This window comes from Eptatretus burgeri, chromosome 8 (assembly GCF_056783735.1).
Source record: "Eptatretus burgeri isolate ZD-2024b chromosome 8, Ebu_testis_v1, whole genome shotgun sequence".
NCBI lineage: Eukaryota > Metazoa > Chordata > Myxini > Myxiniformes > Myxinidae > Eptatretus > Eptatretus burgeri.
Window position 1 is genome coordinate 98,192,966 of NC_140968.1, and position 20,577 is coordinate 98,213,542.

At 40.9% G+C, this 20,577-nt stretch overlaps 1 protein-coding gene across 2 annotated transcripts in view; it reads left to right on the forward strand.

Annotated features, from left to right (window-relative positions):
* Positions 1-12,483: 12,483 nt before the first annotated feature.
* LOC147022352 (heat shock factor protein 1-like) overlaps positions 12,484-20,577 on the forward strand; it is a 45,550-nt gene continuing 37,456 nt past the window's right edge. For both annotated transcript variants that reach the window (XM_085893162.1, XM_085893163.1), the window contains exon 1: positions 12,484-12,699. In XM_085893162.1, coding sequence (XP_085749288.1) covers positions 12,604-12,699 — 96 coding nt within the window. In that variant the 5' untranslated portion in view covers positions 12,484-12,603. The remainder of the gene's footprint in view (positions 12,700-20,577) is intronic.

The following is a 20,577-nucleotide window of genomic DNA, read 5'->3' on the forward strand; positions in this document are numbered from 1 at the left end:
TATTTGAATAATCAGGTTTGTTTATGAAACTATTTGAATAATCAGGCTTGTTTATGAAACTATTTGTATAATCAGGCTTGTTTATGAAACTATTTGTATAATCAGGCTCGTTCATGAAACTATTTGAATAATCAGGTTTGTTTATGAAACTATTTGAATAATCAGGCTTCTTTATGAAACTATTTGAATAATCAGGCTTATTTATGAAACTATTTGAATAATCAGGCTTGTTTATGAAACTATTTGAATAATCAGGCTTGTTTATGAAACTATTTGAATAATCAGGTTTGTTTATGAAACTATTTGAATAATCAGGCTTGTTTATGAAACTATTTGAATAATCAGGCTTGTTTATGAAACTATTTGTATAATCAGGCTTGTTTATGAAACTATTTGAATAATCAGGCTTGTTTATGAAACTATTTGTATAATCAGGCTCGTTCATGAAACTATTTGTAAAATCAGGCTCGTTCATGAAACTATTTGTATAATCAGGCTTGTTTATGAAACTATTTGTATAATCAGGCTCGTTCATGAAACTATTTGTAAAATCAGGCTCGTTCATGAAACTATTTGAATAATCAGGTTTGTTTATGAAACTATTTGAATAATCAGGCTTGTTTATGAAACTATTTGAATAATCAGGCTTGTTTATGAAACTATTTGAATAATCAGGCTTCTTTATGAAACTATTTGAATAATCAGGCTTGTTTATGAAACTATTTGTATAATCAGGCTTGTTTATGAAACTATTTGAATAATCAGGTTTGTTTATGAAACTATTTGAATAATCAGGCTTGTTTATGAAACTATTTGAATAATCAGGTTTGTTTATGAAACTATTTGAATAATCAGGCTTGTTTATGAAACTATTTGAATAATCAGGTTTGTTTATGAAACTATTTGAATAATCAGGTTTGTTTATGAAACTATTTGAATAATCAGGCTTGTTTATGAAACTATTTGAATAATCAGGCTTGTTTATGAAACTATTTGAATAATCAGGCTTCTTTATGAAACTATTTGAATAATCAGGCTTGTTTATGAAACTATTTGTATAATCAGGCTTGTTTATGAAACTATTTGAATAATCAGGTTTGTTTATGAAACTATTTGAATAATCAGGCTTGTTTATGAAACTATTTGAATAATCAGGTTTGTTTATGAAACTATTTGAATAATCAGGCTTGTTTATGAAACTATTTGTATAATCAGGCTTGTTTATGAAACTATTTGAATAATCAGGCTCGTTCATGAAACTATTTGTAAAATCAGGCTCGTTCATGAAACTATTTGAATAATCAGGTTTGTTTATGAAACTATTTGAATAATCAGGCTTGTTTATGAAACTATTTGTATAATCAGGCTTGTTTATGAAACTATTTGTATAATCAGGCTCGTTCATGAAACTATTTGAATAATCAGGTTTGTTTATGAAACTATTTGAATAATCAGGCTTCTTTATGAAACTATTTGAATAATCAGGCTTCTTTATGAAACTATTTGAATAATCAGGCTTGTTTATGAAACTATTTGAATAATCAGGCTTGTTTATGAAACTATTTGTATAATCAGGCTTGTTTATGAAACTATTTGAATAATCAGGCTTGTTTATGAAAGTATTTGTATAATCAGGCTCATTCATGAAACTATTTGTAAAATCAGGCTCGTTCATGAAACTATTTGAATAATCAGATTCGTTCATGAAACTATTTGAATAATCAGGCTCGTTCATGAAACTATTTGAATAATCAGGTTTGTTTATGAAACTATTTGAATAATCAGGCTTATTTATGAAACTATTTGAATAATCAGGCTTGTTTATGAAACTATTTGAATAATCAGGCTTGTTTATGAAACTATTTGAATAATCAGGTTTGTTTATGAAACTATTTGAATAATCAGGCTTGTTTATGAAACTATTTGAATAATCAGGCTTGTTTATGAAACTATTTGTATAATCAGGCTTGTTTATGAAACTATTTGAATAATCAGGCTTGTTTATGAAAGTATTTGTATAATCAGGCTCGTTCATGAAACTATTTGTAAAATCAGGCTCGTTCATGAAACTATTTGTATAATCAGGCTTGTTTATGAAACTATTTGTATAATCAGGCTCGTTCATGAAACTATTTGTAAAATCAGGCTCGTTCATGAAACTATTTGAATAATCAGGTTTGTTTATGAAACTATTTGAATAATCAGGCTTGTTTATGAAACTATTTGAATAATCAGGCTTGTTTATGAAACTATTTGAATAATCAGGCTTCTTTATGAAACTATTTGAATAATCAGGCTTGTTTATGAAACTATTTGTATAATCAGGCTTGTTTATGAAACTATTTGAATAATCAGGTTTGTTTATGAAACTATTTGAATAATCAGGCTTGTTTATGAAACTATTTGAATAATCAGGTTTGTTTATGAAACTATTTGAATAATCAGGCTTGTTTATGAAACTATTTGAATAATCAGGTTTGTTTATGAAACTATTTGAATAATCAGGTTTGTTTATGAAACTATTTGAATAATCAGGCTTGTTTATGAAACTATTTGAATAATCAGGCTTGTTTATGAAACTATTTGAATAATCATGCTTCTTTATGAAACTATTTGAATAATCAGGCTTGTTTATGAAACTATTTGTATAATCAGGCTTGTTTATGAAACTATTTGAATAATCAGGTTTGTTTATGAAACTATTTGAATAATCAGGCTTGTTTATGAAACTATTTGAATAATCAGGTTTGTTTATGAAACTATTTGAATAATCAGGCTTGTTTATGAAACTATTTGTATAATCAGGCTTGTTTATGAAACTATTTGAATAATCAGGCTTGTTTATGAAACTATTTGTATAATCAGGCTCGTTCATGAAACTATTTGTGTTCTGATAATTTATTGATGGTTGTACCTGTTTTGCTTCACGAATATTTTTCACTTTCAATTACTGCTTGGTCAGTTGTACAGCTGGTGTTCGGTACTCTGGTGGTATAGCGGGTGTTAGGTACTCTGGTGATACAGTGGATGTGAGGTACTCCGGTGGTGCAGTGGATGTGAGGTACTCTGGTGGTATATCGGGTGTTAGGTACTCTGGTGATACAGTGGATGTGAGGTATTCCGGTGATACAATTGGTGTGAGGTACTCCGGTGGTGCAGTGGATGTGAGGTACTCTGGTGGTATAGCGGGTGTTAGGTACTCTGGTGATACAGTTGATGTGAGGTATTCCGGTGATACAATGGGTGTGAGGTACTCCGGTGGTGCAGTGGATGTGAGGTACTCTGGTGGTATAGCGGGTGTTAGGTACTCTGGTGATACAGTGGATGTGAGGTACTCCGGTGGTGCAGTGGATGTGAGGTACTCTGGTGGTATAGCGGGTGTTAGGCACTCTGGTGATACAGTGGATGGGAGGTATTCCGGTAATACAATGGGTGTGAGGTACTCCGGTGGTGCAGTGGATGTGAGGTACTCTGGTGGTATAGCGGGTGTTAGGTACTCTGGTGATACAGTGGATGTGAGGTACTCCGGTGATACAATGGGTGTGAGGTACTCCGGTGGTGCAGTGGATGTGAGGTACTCTGGTGCTATAGCGGGTGTTAGGTACTCTGGTGATACAGTGGATGGGAGGTACTCCGGTGATACAATGGGTGTGAGGTACTCCGGTGGTGCAGTGGATGTGAGGTACTCTGGTGGTGCAGTGGATGTTAGGTACTCTGGTGATACAGTGGATGTGAGGTACTCCGGTGGTGCAGTGGATGTTAGGTACTCTGGTGATACAGTGGATGTGAGGTATTCCAGTGATACAATTGGTGTGAGGTACTCCGGTGGTGCAGTGGATGTGAGGTACTCTGGTGGTATAGCGGGTGTTAGGTACTCTGGTGATACAGTTGATGTGAGGTATTCCGATGATACAATGGGTGTGAGGTACTCCGGTGGTGCAGTGGATGTGAGGTACTCTGGTGGTATAGCGGGTGTTAGGTACTCTGGTGATACAGTGGATGTGAGGTACTCCGGTGGTGCAGTGGATGTGAGGTACTCTGGTGGTATAGCGGGTGTTAGGTACTCTGGTGATACAGTGGATGTGAGGTATTCCGGTGATACAATTGGTGTGAGGTACTCCGGTGATACAATGGGTTTGAGGTACTCCGGTAGTTCAGTTGGTGTTATGTTTTTCTGCTCGTGCAGTGGGTGTTACCGTATTCCAGTGGTACCACGGGTGTTATGGTATTCTGGTGGCATACTGGTTGCTATGGTACTCTGGTGGTGCAGCGAATGGTACAGTGGGTGTTACAGTACTCTCGTGGTAGTGTGTGTCTTGGCACTCCGGTGGTGCAGTGGTCTTACGGTACTCATGCATGAAACGGTTTGGTAATATGAACTTACGGTACTCTAGTGGTAATATGGGTGCTACGTTACTCCGGTGGTGCAGCGGCTGTGACAGTACTTTGGTGGTACCACAGGTGTTATTGTACTCCGGTGGTACTGTGGGTGTTGCAGTACTCTGGTGGTGCAGTTGGTGTTACAGTACTCTGGTGGTACCGCAGGTGTTACAGTACTCTGATGCTACAGCAGGTGTTACTTCTTGTCTTCAGTTGCTTGTTTCTCCTGCTATTCCTATTAGTCCCCTTGTATCGATGAACAACAATGGTCAGTTTATCGATTGGAAAGGAAACAATTAATTTTTTTTTAATATTTATATATTTCTTGATAAATTTACTGATTAATGAGAAGCATATTGACTTAGAATATATTCAGAATACCAAACATTCCTCAAGGCTGGGAGTGTTCATTACGGACAGAAACTTCTCTTTGGTGAAGCTTCTGTTTGAACCTGCTCGAATGGAACAGCAGGAGTAACAGGTTGGGTTTTGCTACTGAGTTTGAGTGTTTCCATTGACGAGCCCACAGGACCTGTCGTCCCTGAATCGGTGTTGGAGAGGATATAGAATGATCTGACTGTTAGAATATTCTCTGGCTCGGACTTGTCCACCTTCTCGTCGATGAGCACAACATTATCTTGACGCCATTCATCAGGTACCTCACCGGTGTCATAGGATTTATTGGAGAAGTTGCGCATCATTGGAGCAATGACACCAGACAGATTGCTGAAGAGAAGTGGTGTGATGTCATCTGCATGGACCAGGAGGATTGTAGGACCATTTTTTGGTCTGGACCAGCTTGGTTTCTCCAGCACCTTCCTTCCTTTTGTTGTTTTAGTTATCTCAGGGTCAGTATTGGTTGTTGTTGTTGTTGTTGTTGTTGTTGCTTAGGACGTGACGTCATCCGCCTCCATAACTCTGCATGCTCTGTTGTGCTTGTGTCGCCTGTATGATATTCTTCCTGTTCGCTCTTTGATTGCCATGAGCTCGGTGTGTTCACAGGAACGGCGTGCTGTGTCTGATCCGAAGGAATGAGGACACCATAAGGTCTATCTCAGCTAACTGGCATGGTGGCAGCGACTTGACTAATGTGGTCAAGCTGACAGCTTGACTAATAATTAATGACCACTGACTTGACTAATGCCTTTTATCAAATCCCCCTATCTAAAAAGTCAATGAAGTACTGTGGTGTTGCGACTATTTAGTGGTGTTAAGGTCTAGGCCCAATTAGCTATGGGTGTGCCTGATTCTGAAATGGCACTAGAAGAACTTACCTGCCACGTACTTGGAGACCGAGGGGACGAGGGTGTTGTGGCCAAACAAACAACAAAACGTTCTGCTACTCCGACGGTTCATGTTGGAGACCTGGTGTACTTACACTCAGATGGGTCCAAGTTTCGAGCACAGGATCGTTACCTGGTTGTGTCTGTGGACGGAAACTGGCGCGACATCCGCAAGATTTCTGGCTCTCAACTCCAACGCTCATCGTATCGTGTACAACAATCTGAACGTTACATGGTAACCACGTGGACGATACCGACCATCCCGCATCCGCACCGAGGTTCCTGTGATTATTCTCTCCGTGATGAAGATGACTCGGAGGGGCCACCTCTTGCTCCCCCCGATCCACCTCACATACCTCCCATTCTCTCAACTCCAGCTGAACATGTTCTGCCTCCAAGTCCCCCTCCTGCAGTTCTTCCCTTTATGCTTGATCATCCCTGTGATTCCCAGGTTCAACGCCATGGTGTTGACAGCACGCCAACCATGTCACCTCCCATGAGGTCAGGACATCTACGTTCTCGGCCTAAACACTTGGATGACTACGTTCTTGATGGATGAGTGGTTGCATATGTGTCAACAGGGCAGAATAATCACCAGGCGCCTGAGGACAGTCAATCCGGTGATCGTGCCTTTCCTCTTAACCTGGCATCGTCAGTCTACTACCTTCAAGCACATGTACAAATATTGTTCTGGTTTTCAGTTTTTTAGTGATGTACCAGCAATGCAGTATTATTCAATGGTGTGACTGAATTTTACTGGTGTTTATTCCCAACAATTTACATTTCCTCAACATCTTGATATGTTGTTGTGGTGCTGGGTTCGGGGGTGAGGAACAACCGCGAGACGGAGCAGTTGGGCCGTCTCCCCTCCAAACACCCGGAATTGAAGGTCGTCACTCCAGATAACTCCGAAGTCGACGGGTCGCTTAATGGACCGTGGACGCCAATATTTCGACCACACGGTTAGGGTCTTTTTGTCTGATTCCAATTTACCTAATTATCCGCGTGGTCGAGCTACCGGGGAAGCCACACCCTCGGCCGGCTTTGTCCAAACCGAATCGCTATTACTGACTCGGATCCGGCGTAACCAAGCGAGAATTACCAAAGCCGCGCCGGCCCAAATAACAATTTACGGCACAATCAGCCTCCCTAATTCTCAAGCCCGAACCATACTGGGTCAATGAAAGAAAACACAGACAACGAACTGGAACATTTAACGGTTATTTATTTACAAGGGGAAATAGGGAGGGAAATACAGAGCAGACTTAATCACTAATATAAATGCAAGCAAATATACAATGGCAATCACTTAACAGTTTTACTGACAAGACTGGCCACAGACGGACACACACACCCAAAAAGAAATGGAGCCTGCTGGCCTTTATTGGATCCTCCAGCCACGGAGGATAGGCAAGCTGGGGGTCAGAGTCTGGTCTGGTACCTGGCCACCTCGTGCGGTTTTATCGATTCGCACTTGTGGAACTCGGAGTCCGTGGAAGGGAACGAGGATCCCCAGCTCGAGCACTCCAACACAACCCACCACGATGGGACTCGAACCCACGCACCAGAATCCAATGAGTGCAGCCAGGATCCTACGAATGACCCGGCCAGCCATGAACGATGACCGACGACCAGGAGAGCCCAGCAGACCAGAAGCAAGGAACGACCTCCAAGGAACCAAGGAACTAACACCCACGGACGGATACAGCTCGCGATCCTTCTTATCCCTCCCCCGTGCGGGGTGGAGGGATCCGCTCTTGGATAACTCGCCTCCGGATTGGATGGGACGTTTTCGGGTGTCGTGGTGACCAGCCGCGATTGGAGGAGGCGGGCGTGTCGGCGTCTCGGTGCTCCTCCCCCAAGAGAGGCTCTTTTGTTGTCTTCGCCAGTGTCGAGAGGGGAGACATTCTTCTATGATGGGGTGGAGTTATAGCTGAGGCGATCTCACCCCTGATTGGATGGGAGAAACATTCCATCTTGCTGGGGCGGAGTCGGCTCTGAGGTGAGAGGGGGGCTCCTTCCACGTCCATAGTCAGAAACATGTGCGTCATGGCGCCGTAGTGTGAAGTGAAAGCTGGGCGGGTGAAGCGCTTGTTCGCCTGCAGAGTGGGAGGAGGAGTGAAGCGAGGGTTCCGCTGGCGTCGTTAGATTTAACGATGTTAAAAAAAAACCTGACTATAAAAGAAACCCGCAGCACACACATTAAATCCCCATGAGACATAGGGGAGGGATTCTAACTATCCACATATACTTAACGAAATAACTAAACTTTGGGTCAACTGTATGTGTGAATGTGAATGGTTTCCAGATTCGTACCGATATCACGTGCATGTTGACTTGTACTCGGTAACGAGAAATGTTAGTTAGCAGAGTGAAGTTTTTTTCCCCCCAAGGAAAGAAAGTGGCCACTGCAGTATCAGTTGTTGTTGTTGTTGTATTATTGCTTCGGATGTGAAGCCATTTGCCTGTGTCCCACGTATGCTCTGTTGTGCTTTTGTCACAGATATGATCTTCCTTTCTCTTCGCTCTTTGGTTGTCATGAGCTCAGTGTGTTTTGCGTGAGCCACCAACAAAGCTCGATCTGTTCACAGGAACAGCGTGCTGTGTGTGATCCGATGGATTGAGAACACGATAAGGTCCATCTCAGCTCACTGGTGCAGTCATGAGAGAGAGGAGATCACGTGGAACTGGAGTTTCCTCGGTGAAGACCTTCTCTAATTTAAGATGTTCGCTTTATCAGCAGGTTCTGTCACTATCTTCCACTCAAATTTGAGTTGAGTGATTCCGCCGCCGTCAGATTTGTTTAACTTGACAAATCTCCGAAACCTTTTCATGCATACAAAATGTTTTGAGTTTTCCTCGGGTGTGAAGATTAATTGCACATCATTACAGAATGCTTTTGTCACTTCAGCCTGAATGTTTTTCGTCAGGATTCGCATCTGTTCTCCCATGGCATACGTGGTATCGGGGTATCGGACCAATGCCGCTCCTGATTATTTGCGACACTTCTTGATTAGTCTGTCTTGTTTCTTTATGAGTCGTCTTATGCTGTTTGTGACCCAAGGAAGGTTGTCCTCGTAGTGAGTCATCTTCTGAGGAATGTGATCTTCTTTAACCTGACATTTTCCTTTTGTTGTGGGATTGTGATGGAAAAACGTCAAAATGTATCATGATGCTAAACCAGAAGAGGATTGCGGTGTCGTATCGTGACATCATAATGTGGTGTCATTCTTCATTGTTATTCTTCGTCTTCTTCTTCATCCATCACAACCCACAACTAAAGTAAAATGTCAAAAAGATGTCGTGATGGTAATCGATTGGAGGATTGTGATGTCGTATTGTGGCATCATAATGGGGTGTCATTCCAACCTTGTTTGGTTGTTTTTTTTTGAGATTTCATCCCTCTATGTTTTTACATAATTTGTTGAAAAGTTTTTTTTTTCTTGTTTCTGCAATTTTTTTTGTATATTCAGTTTTCGACATCTAAAAACGCTGTGAGAATATCACATTAACAATCAGGCCCCTCTTCACTCCTCACACCACCAAATTTTATACCTTTTCCCCAAAGCAGATGTGGACGGCCTTTGCTTTCTTGTTTTATTTTTTATTTTATTTTATTTCTCACGTGCAATTTTTTAAAGTATTAAAATGCTTAATGTTTCACATACGTATTTTGTTATTTTAGGAGGGCTTTAATCTATCATATGTTTTTAAGTTCGGCATTCTACTACTCCCCCATCAATCCTCGCTTTTGGTTCAGTCCACAATATGGGTTATCACATATGTGCCGAAATGTCAATGCGAATATCGTTTTTAAAATAATAAAATGCTTAATGTTTAATATATTTTGTTATTTTGCAATGGATTAAACACACCTATATTATTCAATTGTTTTCATACTTGTTTCAGTTGATTTGGGTGATTGTTTGGATATGTATCACTTTTGGTTTGGTTGAGTCCACATTTACATTCGATTTATTTTCCTAATAAAACGATTAATGTTTGATATATTCTTTAAATTTTGGGTTGCATGCACTAGCTCAGAGACAAAGTAACTTCCTCGTGTTGGAATCACCATCATGGCTTCAGCAGTTATCGAGTTAGGTCAGACTACAGTTTTACATTGCTTTTGGAGGGGAAGAACGAGAAGAAGTACAAATTGGTATTTTATTGATCTCTCCATGTGGTGAGGAGACAGGTATGACGAGGACAAACTGATTAGATTTTGGTGAAGATCCAGATCCAGCGACGAGAATCTCTTTAGCGATATATTCTGGCATCTTTTTAAGTCTTGGTAGTTCAGAAAACGCTCAAGAATAAAAGTTATGGCTTTTAAATGCTTATAACTTCACTCTTTAGGAGTTTATGAGTGTATCATTGTGTGCACATCTGAATGGGTGGCTATTTTTTTTCCCCCGTATCATCCCTCTATATGGAGTGCTACCACACTCCATGATTAACAACCAAAGTTGTCTTGGTCTTGAGAACAGCCTGTACTATATTTGGTTTCTGTATCTCCAGTCTGGGTTTGAGTTCATCTCTCTTATTCCAAAGCGTGTCACAGTTTGTGTCGAAAAAAAGTGAGGTGAAACTATTGTATTACTTTCAGTTTTCAAATAATTAACGTCAACATCTTGTTCATTACATGGTCCTATAACAGATACATTGAGTAATTACCTCCGCCACCGAAGATGAAGGAGGTTATGTTTTCACCCCTTTCTGTCTGTGTCTTTGTTTGTCTGTCTGTGTGCATGATATCTCAAAAAGTTGTGGACGGTTTCAGATGAAATTTTGTGGACAGGTATGACAAGGACAAACTCCGACACAGGATACCATAAAGGTGGCACTCATTTTGTCGACCTCGGAAGGATGACACCCAGAGTCAACCCCACCTGGTATTAATTCAACAGCCGAGTGGGATTTGAATTCAGGATCCTAGGATCCCAAGCCCACCACCCCAACCATTAAGCCAACACCAGGCATGCACTAACACTCCGCTTTCTAGTGACAGGTTTATTGTCACTTTCCTTCCTTCCTTGCAGTTCAAACGACTTTTTATTGCCATTATTGCTCTTTCCATGTTCCATGTCAGATGACATCTTGAATTTGTTATTCGAAATACAACCACTTTGCACCGTAAACCCCAAGATTATCCACACTCAGCAAGCCATGATTGATCGAACCACATTGCACCTCAACCACGTTAAACCTCGAACCACGTTTCACCTTTAACTATCGCCTTCGCGTTTTGCTCCAACGCCTTTAATGAAGAAAGTGAATGTGGGGGGGGGGGGCGGGGGGGAGAGACAGGGTGATTGTACAGACTGTACAATGATAATACAAAGTGATTGTATTATCACTGTACAGTGATTTCGAATCCGTAAACGTGATGATTGAGTGTCTTCCTCTCTCTCTTCTCTTCACCAGCTGACCGACCATTTTGTGCCCTCCTTGTAGAAGCCAGCGAGATACCCTTGTCTCTCTGGTGGGAAATATCTAATTTGAAGTATTGGGCTAAGAGCATTTCTGCTGGGGACAACCATCCAGGTAAAGCTTTATTCTCAAACTGTTGGGAGTACCAAGCTCTCGGTGGAACCTCCTTCCCACATCCTTTTGGACTTGCGTGCATGAGTGCTGCAAAAGAAATGGGTTTGGATTATTTACCTGTAAATCCCTCAAACAAAGTGGTAATTTGCCCCCCACCCATCCTGGACTCTAGAAGCACCTCGTATACACCTGTATCTGCAAGCAAAAACTGATAGAGAAAACCTGGTTGTAACATGTAACCAGGCCATGGAATACATCAACACGGTTTGGAGTCAATGCTTACACATCGACACAGATGGCTCAAAAGACCCGTCTGTAGGAGCGAGAACAGCGGTTGCCTTTTGCATTCCAGATGCCAGGTGGTGACCAAGTCCGTATGGCTTTCTGATCATCTTTCGGTATTTTCAGCTGAACTCTATCCCATCGTGTTGGGCCTCGAGTGCATAATTGACTTCAACCCCCATCAGTGCAGATATATTTTCTGATTCGCTCTCTGGTGTGAAGGCGTTGTGGACCCTCCGGTCTGGATGTCGGTACGACCTCCGTCCAGACTTGTAGGATCTAGGTCCTTCACCCAGACTCTGCAGTCTGGAGGTCCTTGACTTTATTAACACGGCTAATTGGAGAGCACGGTCGTCCACCTGTACTGTGCTGGATCCCTACTCGTGCGGGCATTGGAGGCAATGAGGCCTTGTGACCAGGCAGCCAAACATGCACTCGATTCAGGTTTTGAAATCCCAATCCTTCTGTAGGGGTCTGTCAGAACTCTCCAATCTAATTAGGAGTCATGTCAACAACAAAAAAAATGGCAATTTCAGTGGAAGACCTCCACCAAAGGGAGATGGTGCTAAAAATAATATAGGTGCCCCTTTTGGTTGAATCCGTCCTCAGTCTCGTTTCCTCGAGTCTCCAGAAGAGAGCAGGCAATCCTGTACAGGCCCAGACTCAGACATTGTGTTCTAAACTCCCTATTTACATCGGATAAGGTTTCACCCAACAGGGCTCTGTGAGTGTTGTCAGGTTCTGCAGCCGAAGTGTTTAGAAACGTGGCGTATATAGAGCCTCGCTGCTCTGAAAATGCCATGAAATCCAAAATTAAAAGAAGAAGAAGAAGAAGAAGAAGATTCGGAGGGCAATATCTCCTCAGTAACGGCCACGGCGGTGTTGTTGGCGTCAGTCGCGCTTTCAGTCCGAGATGCAGGACGACGGGGAAACTTCTGTCAGTCCTTCAGGAGGATTATTAATTTTTAAATAGCATTCGTTCGATTTAATGTGTTTTGCCGTTATCGGATGAAACGTCCAGAGAAATCGGCGAAATTTTGTTTGCGACACCGGAAGCTTGTATGCCGAGTCGACCCTCAGGGTTCCACGTACTTGATCCCGACTTAGGGTCATGGACGGCCGTGGTGGGGTGGTGTCTCCATTCCTCATCAAGCTGTGGACATTGGTGGACAACCAAGAAACCAACGAGCTCATCTTCTGGAGCGCGGTGAGTGTCGGTGCAGCTTGTTACACACACAACCCTCGGGGGACTCGGAACACTTTCCATTTTCTCCGTTTTCTTCCCATCATCGAAACGTTTGCAGCATCGTCCACCAAACTCACACGTGACTCTCGAATGAGCGTTTGTTGTCACTGTGAAGGGGATTGATCTCCAACAACCAAATTACCGTTTTATATCCTCGATTTTAACTCTTTTTTTTTTTTTTTTTTCACCGTTTGTGTGTCACGAGGTGGAAACGGACTTTACATGAGATTTGTCATGTCTGGTACATGGGTTTGATTGTTGTACAACAAGGCAGGTGGGTTATTTACTTGTACTGTATTACCAAGCAGCTTGTAAATCGGTAAGAATATCAGACAGAATTTGGAATCTCACCTTGTTTGGTGGACAGAATTTAGAATCTCACCTTGTTTGATGGACAGAATTTAGAATCTCACCTTGTTTGGTGGATAGAATTTGGAATCTCATCTTGTTTGGTGGATAGAATTTGGAATCTCACCTTGTTAGGTGGACAGAATTTGGAATCTCACCTTGTTTGGTGGACAGAATTTGGAATCTCACCTTGTTTGGTGGACAGAATTTGGAATCTCACCTTGTTTGATGGACAGAATTTGGAATCTCATCTTGTTTGGTGGACAGAATTTGGAATCTCATCTTGTTTGGTGGATAGAATTTGGAATCTCACCTTGTGAGGTGGACAGAATTTGGAATCTCACCTTGTTTGGTGGACAGAATTTGGAATCTCACCTTGTTTGATGGACAGAATTTGGAATCTCATCTTGTTTGGTGGATAGAATTTGGAATCTCATCTTGTTTGGTGGATAGAATTTGGAATCTCACCTTGTTTGGTGGATAGAATTTGGAATCTCACCTTGTTTGGTGGGCAGAATTTAGAATCTCACCTTGTTTGATGGACAGAATTTAGAATCTCACCTTGTTTGATAGACAGAATTTGGAAGCTCGCCTTGTTTTGTGGCCAGAATTTGGAATATCACATTGTTTGATGGATAGAATTTGGAATCTTACCTTGTTTGATGGACAGAATTTGGAATCTCACCTTGTTTGGTGGACAGAATTTGGAATCTCACCTTGTTTGATGGACAGAATTTGGAATCTCACCTTGTTTGGTGGACAGAATTTGGAATCTCACCTTGTTTGGTGGACAGAATTTGGAATCTCACCTTGTTTGGTGGACAGAATTTGGAATCTCACCTTGTTTGGTGGACAGAATTTGGAATCTCACCTTGTTTGGTGGACAGAATTTGGAATCTCACCTTGCTTGGTGGACAGAATTTAGAATCTCACCTTGTTTGATAGACAGAATTTGGAAGCTCGCCTTGTTTTGTGGCCAGAATTTGGAATATCACATTGTTTGATGGATAGAATTTGGAATCTCACCTTGTTTGGTGGACAGAATTTGGAATCTCACCTTGTTTGGTGGACAGAATTTGGAATCTCACCTTGTTTGGTGGACAGAATTTGGAATCTCACCTTGTTTGGTGGACAGAATTTGGAATCTCACCTTGTTTGGTGGACAGAATTTGGAATCTCACCTTGTTTGGTGGACAGAATTTGGAATCTCACCTTGTTTGGTGGACAGAATTTGGAATCTCACCTTGTTTGGTGGACAGAATTTAGAATCTCACCTTGTTTGATGGACAGAATTTAGAATCTCACCTTGTTTGGTGGACAGAATTTGGAATCTCACCTTGTTTGATGGATAGAATTTGGAATCTCACCTTGTTTGGTGGACAGAATTTGGAATCTCACCTTGTTTGGTGGACAGAATTTGGAATCTCACCTTGTTTGGTGGACAGAATTTAGAATCTCACCTTGTTTGGTGGACAGAATTTGGAATCTCACCTTGTTTGGTGGACAGAATTTGGAATCTCACCTTGTTTGGTGGACAGAATTTAGAATCTCACCTTGTTTGATGGACAGAATTTAGAATCTCACCTTGTTTGGTGGACAGAATTTGGAATCTCACCTTGTTTGATGGACAGAATTTGGAATCTCACCTTGTTTGGTGGGCAGAATTTAGAATCTCACCTTGTTTGATGGACAGAATTTAGAATCTCACCTTGTTTGATAGACAGAATTTGGAATCTCACCTTGTTTGGTGGACAGAATTTGGAAGCTCGCCTTGTTTTGTGGCCAGAATTTGGAATATCACATTGTTTGATGGATAGAATTTGGAATCTTACCTTGTTTGGTGGACAGAATTTGGAATCTCACCTTGTTTGGTGGACAGAATTTAGAATCTCACCTTGTTTGGTGGACAGAATTTGGAATCTCACCTTGTTTGATGAACAGAATTTAGAATCTCACCTTGTTTGATGGACAGAATTTGGAATCTCACCTTGTTTGGTGGACAGAATTTGGAATCTCACCTTGTTTGGTGGACAGAATTTAGAATCTCACCTTGTTTGGTGGACAGAATTTGGAATCTCACCTTGTTTGATGGATAGAATTTGGAATCTCACCTTGTTTGGTGGACAGAATTTGGAATCTCACCTTGTTTGGTGGACAGAATTTGGAATCTCACCTTGTTTGGTGGACAGAATTTAGAATCTCACCTTGTTTGATGGACAGAATTTAGAATCTCACCTTGTTTGATGGACAGAATTTGGAATCTCACCTTGTTTGATGGACAGAATTTAGAATCTCACCTTGTTTGATGGACAGAATTTGGAATCTCATCTTGTTTGGTGGATAGAATTTGGAATCTCACCTTGTTTGGTGGATAGAATTTGGAATCTCACCTTGTTAGGTGGACAGAATTTGGAATCTCACCTTGTTTGGTGGACAGAATTTGGAATCTCACCTTGTTTGATGGACAGAATTTGGAATCTCACCTTGTTTGGTGGGCAGAATTTAGAATCTCACCTTGTTTGATGGACAGAATTTAGAATCTCACCTTGTTTGATAGACAGAATTTGGAATCTCACCTTGTTTGGTGGACAGAATTTGGAAGCTCGCCTTGTTTTGTGGCCAGAATTTGGAATATCACATTGTTTGATGGATAGAATTTGGAATCTTACCTTGTTTGGTGGACAGAATTTGGAATCTCACCTTGTTTGGTGGACAGAATTTAGAATCTCACCTTGTTTGGTGGACAGAATTTGGAATCTCACCTTGTTTGATGGACAGAATTTAGAATCTCACCTTGTTTGATGGACAGAATTTGGAATCTCACCTTGTTTGGTGGACAGAATTTGGAATCTCACCTTGTTTGGTGGACAGAATTTAGAATCTCACCTTGTTTGGTGGACAGAATTTGGAATCTCACCTTGTTTGATGGATAGAATTTGGAATCTCACCTTGTTTGGTGGACAGAATTTGGAATCTCACCTTGTTTGGTGGACAGAATTTGGAATCTCACCTTGTTTGGTGGACAGAATTTAGAATCTCACCTTGTTTGATGGACAGAATTTAGAATCTCACCTTGTTTGATGGACAGAATTTGGAATCTCACCTTGTTTGATGGACAGAATTTAGAATCTCACCTTGTTTGATGGACAGAATTTGGAATCTCATCTTGTTTGGTGGATAGAATTTGGAATCTCACCTTGTTTGGTGGATAGAATTTGGAATCTCACCTTGTTAGGTGGACAGAATTTGGAATCTCACCTTGTTTGGTGGACAGAATTTGGAATCTCACCTTGTTTGATGGACAGAATTTGGAATCTCACCTTGTTTGGTGGGCAGAATTTAGAATCTCACCTTGTTTGATGGACAGAATTTAGAATCTCACCTTGTTTGATAGACAGAATTTGGAATCTCACCTTGTTTGGTGGACAGAATTTGGAAGCTCGCCTTGTTTTGTGGCCAGAATTTGGAATATCACATTGTTTGATGGATAGAATTTGGAATCTTACCTTGTTTGGTGGACAGAATTTGGAATCTCACCTTGTTTGGTGGACAGAATTTGGAATCTCACCTTGTTTGGTGGACAGAATTTGGAATCTCACCTTGTTTGATGGACAGAATTTAGAATCTCACCTTGTTTGGTGGACAGAATTTGGAATCTCACCTTGTTTGGTGGACAGAATTTGGAATCTCACCTTGTTTGGTGGACAGAATTTAGAATCTCACCTTGTTTGGTGGACAGAATTTGGAATCTCACCTTGTTTGGTGGACAGAATTTGGAATCTCACCTTGTTTGGTGGACAGAATTTGGAATCTCACCTTGTTTGATGGATAGAATTTGGAATCTCACCTTGTTTGGTGGACAGAATTTGGAATCTCACCTTGTTTGGTGGACAGAATTTGGAATCTCACCTTGTTTGGTGGACAGAATTTAGAATCTCACCTTGTTTGGTGGACAGAATTTGGAATCTCACCTTGTTTGGTGGACAGAATTTGGAATCTCACCTTGTTTGGTGGACAGAATTTAGAATCTCACCTTGTTTGATGGACAGAATTTAGAATCTCACCTTGTTTGGTGGACAGAATTTGGAATCTCACCTTGTTTGATGGATAGAATTTGGAATCTCACCTTGTTTGGTGGACAGAATTTGGAATCTCACCTTGTTTGGTGGACAGAATTTGGAATCTCACCTTGTTTGGTGGACAGAATTTAGAATCTCACCTTGTTTGATGGACAGAATTTAGAATCTCACCTTGTTTGATGGACAGAATTTGGAATCTCACCTTGTTTGATGGACAGAATTTAGAATCTCACCTTGTTTGATGGACAGAATTTGGAATCTCATCTTGTTTGGTGGATAGAATTTGGAATCTCATCTTGTTTGGTGGATAGAATTTGGAATCTCACCTTGTTAGGTGGACAGAATTTGGAATCTCACCTTGTTTGGTGGACAGAATTTGGAATCTCACCTTGTTTGATGGACAGAATTTGGAATCTCATCTTGTTTGGTGGATAGAATTTGGAATCTCATCTTGTTTGGTGGATAGAATTTGGAATCTCACCTTGTTTGGTGGATAGAATTTGGAATCTCACCTTGTTAGGTGGACAGAATTTGGAATCTCACCTTGTTTGGTGGGCAGAATTTAGAATCTCACCTTGTTTGATGGACTGAATTTAGAATCTCACCTTGTTTGATAGACAGAATTTGGAAGCTCGCCTTGTTTTGTGGCCAGAATTTGGAATATCACATTGTTTGATGGATAGAATTTGGAATCTTACCTTGTTTGATGGATAGAATTTGGAATCTTACCTTGTTTGATGGACAGAATTTGGAATCTCACCTTGTTTGGTGGACAGAATTTGGAATCTCACCTTGTTTGGTGGACAGAATTTGGAATCTCACCTTGTTTGGTGGACAGAATTTGGAATCTCACCTTGTTTGGTGGACAGAATTTGGAATCTCACCTTGTTTGGTGGACAGAATTTGGAATCTCACCTTGTTTGGTGGACAGAATTTGGAATCTCACCTTGTTTGGTGGACAGAATTTGGAATCTCACCTTGTTTGGTGGACAGAATTTGGAATCTCACCTTGTTTGGTGGACAGAATTTAGAATCTCACCTTGTTTGATGGACAGAATTTAGAATCTCACCTTGTTTGGTGGACAGAATTTGGAATCTCATCTTGTTTGGTGGATAGAATTTGGAATCTCACCTTGTTAGGTGGACAGAATTTGGAATCTCACCTTGTTTGGTGGACAGAATTTGGAATCTCACCTTGTTTGATGGACAGAATTTAGAATCTCACCTTGTTTGGTGGACAGAATTTGGAATCTCACCTTGTTTGATGGACAGAATTTAGAATCTCACCTTGTTTGGTGGACAGAATTTGGAATCTCATCTTGTTTGGTGGATAGAATTTGGAATCTCACCTTGTGAGGTGGACAGAATTTGGAATCTCACCTTGTTTGGTGGACAGAATTTGGAATCTCACCTTGTTTGATGGACAGAATTTGGAATCTCATCTTGTTTGGTGGACAGAATTTGGAATCTCATCTTGTTTGGTGGATAGAATTTGGAATCTCACCTTGTGAGGTGGACAGAATTTGGAATCTCACCTTGTTTGGTGGACAGAATTTGGAATCTCACCTTGTTTGATGGACAGAATTTGGAATCTCATCTTGTTTGGTGGATAGAATTTGGAATCTCATCTTGTTTGGTGGATAGAATTTGGAATCTCACCTTGTTTGGTGGATAGAATTTGGAATCTCACCTTGTTTGGTGGGCAGAATTTAGAATCTCACCTTGTTTGATGGACAGAATTTAGAATCTCACCTTGTTTGATAGACAGAATTTGGAAGCTCGCCTTGTTTTGTGGCCAGAATTTGGAATATCACATTGTTTGATGGATAGAATTTGGAATCTTACCTTGTTTGATGGACAGAATTTGGAATCTCACCTTGTTTGGTGGACAGAATTTGGAATCTCACCTTGTTTGATGGACAGAATTTGGAATCTCACCTTGTTTGGTGGACAGAATTTGGAATCTCACCTTGTTTGGTGGACAGAATTTGGAATCTCACCTTGTTTGGTGGACAGAATTTGGAATCTCACCTTGTTTGGTGGACAGAATTTGGAATCTCACCTTGTTTGGTGGACAGAATTTGGAATCTCACCTTGTTTGGTGGACAGAATTTGGAATCTCACCTTGTTTGATGGACAGAATTTGGAATCTCACCTTGTTTGATCGACAGAATTTGGAAGCTCGCCTTGTTTTGTGGCCAGAATTTGGAATATCACATTGTTTGATGGATAGAATTTGGAATCTCACCTTGTTTGGTGGACAGAATTTGGAATCTCACCTTGTTTGGTGGACAGAATTTGGAATCTCACCTTGTTTGGTGGACAGAATTTGGAATCTCACCTTGTTTGGTGGACAGAATTTGGAATCTCACCTTGTTTGGTGGACAGAATTTGGAATCTCACCTTGTTTGGTGGACAGAATTTGGAATCTCACCTTGTTTGGTGGACAGAATTTGGAATCTCACCTTGTTTGGTGGACAGAATTTAGAATCTCACCTTGTTTGATGGACAGAATTTAGAATCTCACCTTGTTTGGTGGACAGAATTTGGAATCTCACCTTGTTTGATGGATAGAATTTGGAATCTCACCTTGTTTGGTGGACAGAATTTGGAATCTCACCTTGTTTGGTGGACAGAATTTGGAATCTCACCTTGTTTGGTGGACAGAATTTGGAATCTCACCTTGTTTGGTGGACAGAATTTAGAATCTCACCTTGTTTGGTGGACAGAATTTGGAATCTCACCTTGTTTGGTGGACAGAATTTGGAATCTCACCTTGTTTGGTGGACAGAATTTAGAATCTCACCTTGTTTGATGGACAGAATTTAGAATCTCACCTTGTTTGGTGGACAGAATTTGGAATCTCACCTTGTTTGATGGACAGAATTTGGAATCTCACCTTGTTTGGTGGGCAGAATTTAGAATCTCACCTTGTTTGATGGACAGAATTTAGAATCTCACCTTGTTTGATAGACAGAATTTGGAATCTCACCTTGTTTGGTGGACAGAATTTGGAAGCTCGCCTTGTTTTGTGGCCAGAATTTGGAATATCACATTGTTTGATGGATAGAATTTGGAATCTTACCTTGTTTGGTGGACAGAATTTGGAATCTCACCTTGTTTGGTGGACAGAATTTAGAATCTCACCTTGTTTGGTGGACAGAATTTGGAATCTCACCTTGTTTGATGGACAGAATTTAGAATCTCACCTTGTTTGATGGACAGAATTTGGAATCTCACCTTGTTTGGTGGACAGAATTTGGAATCTCACCTTGTTTGGTGGACAGAATTTAGAATCTCACCTTGTTTGGTGGACAGAATTTGGAATCTCACCTTGTTTGATGGATAGAATTTGGAATCTCACCTTGTTTGGTGGACAGAATTTGGAATCTCACCTTGTTTGGTGGACAGA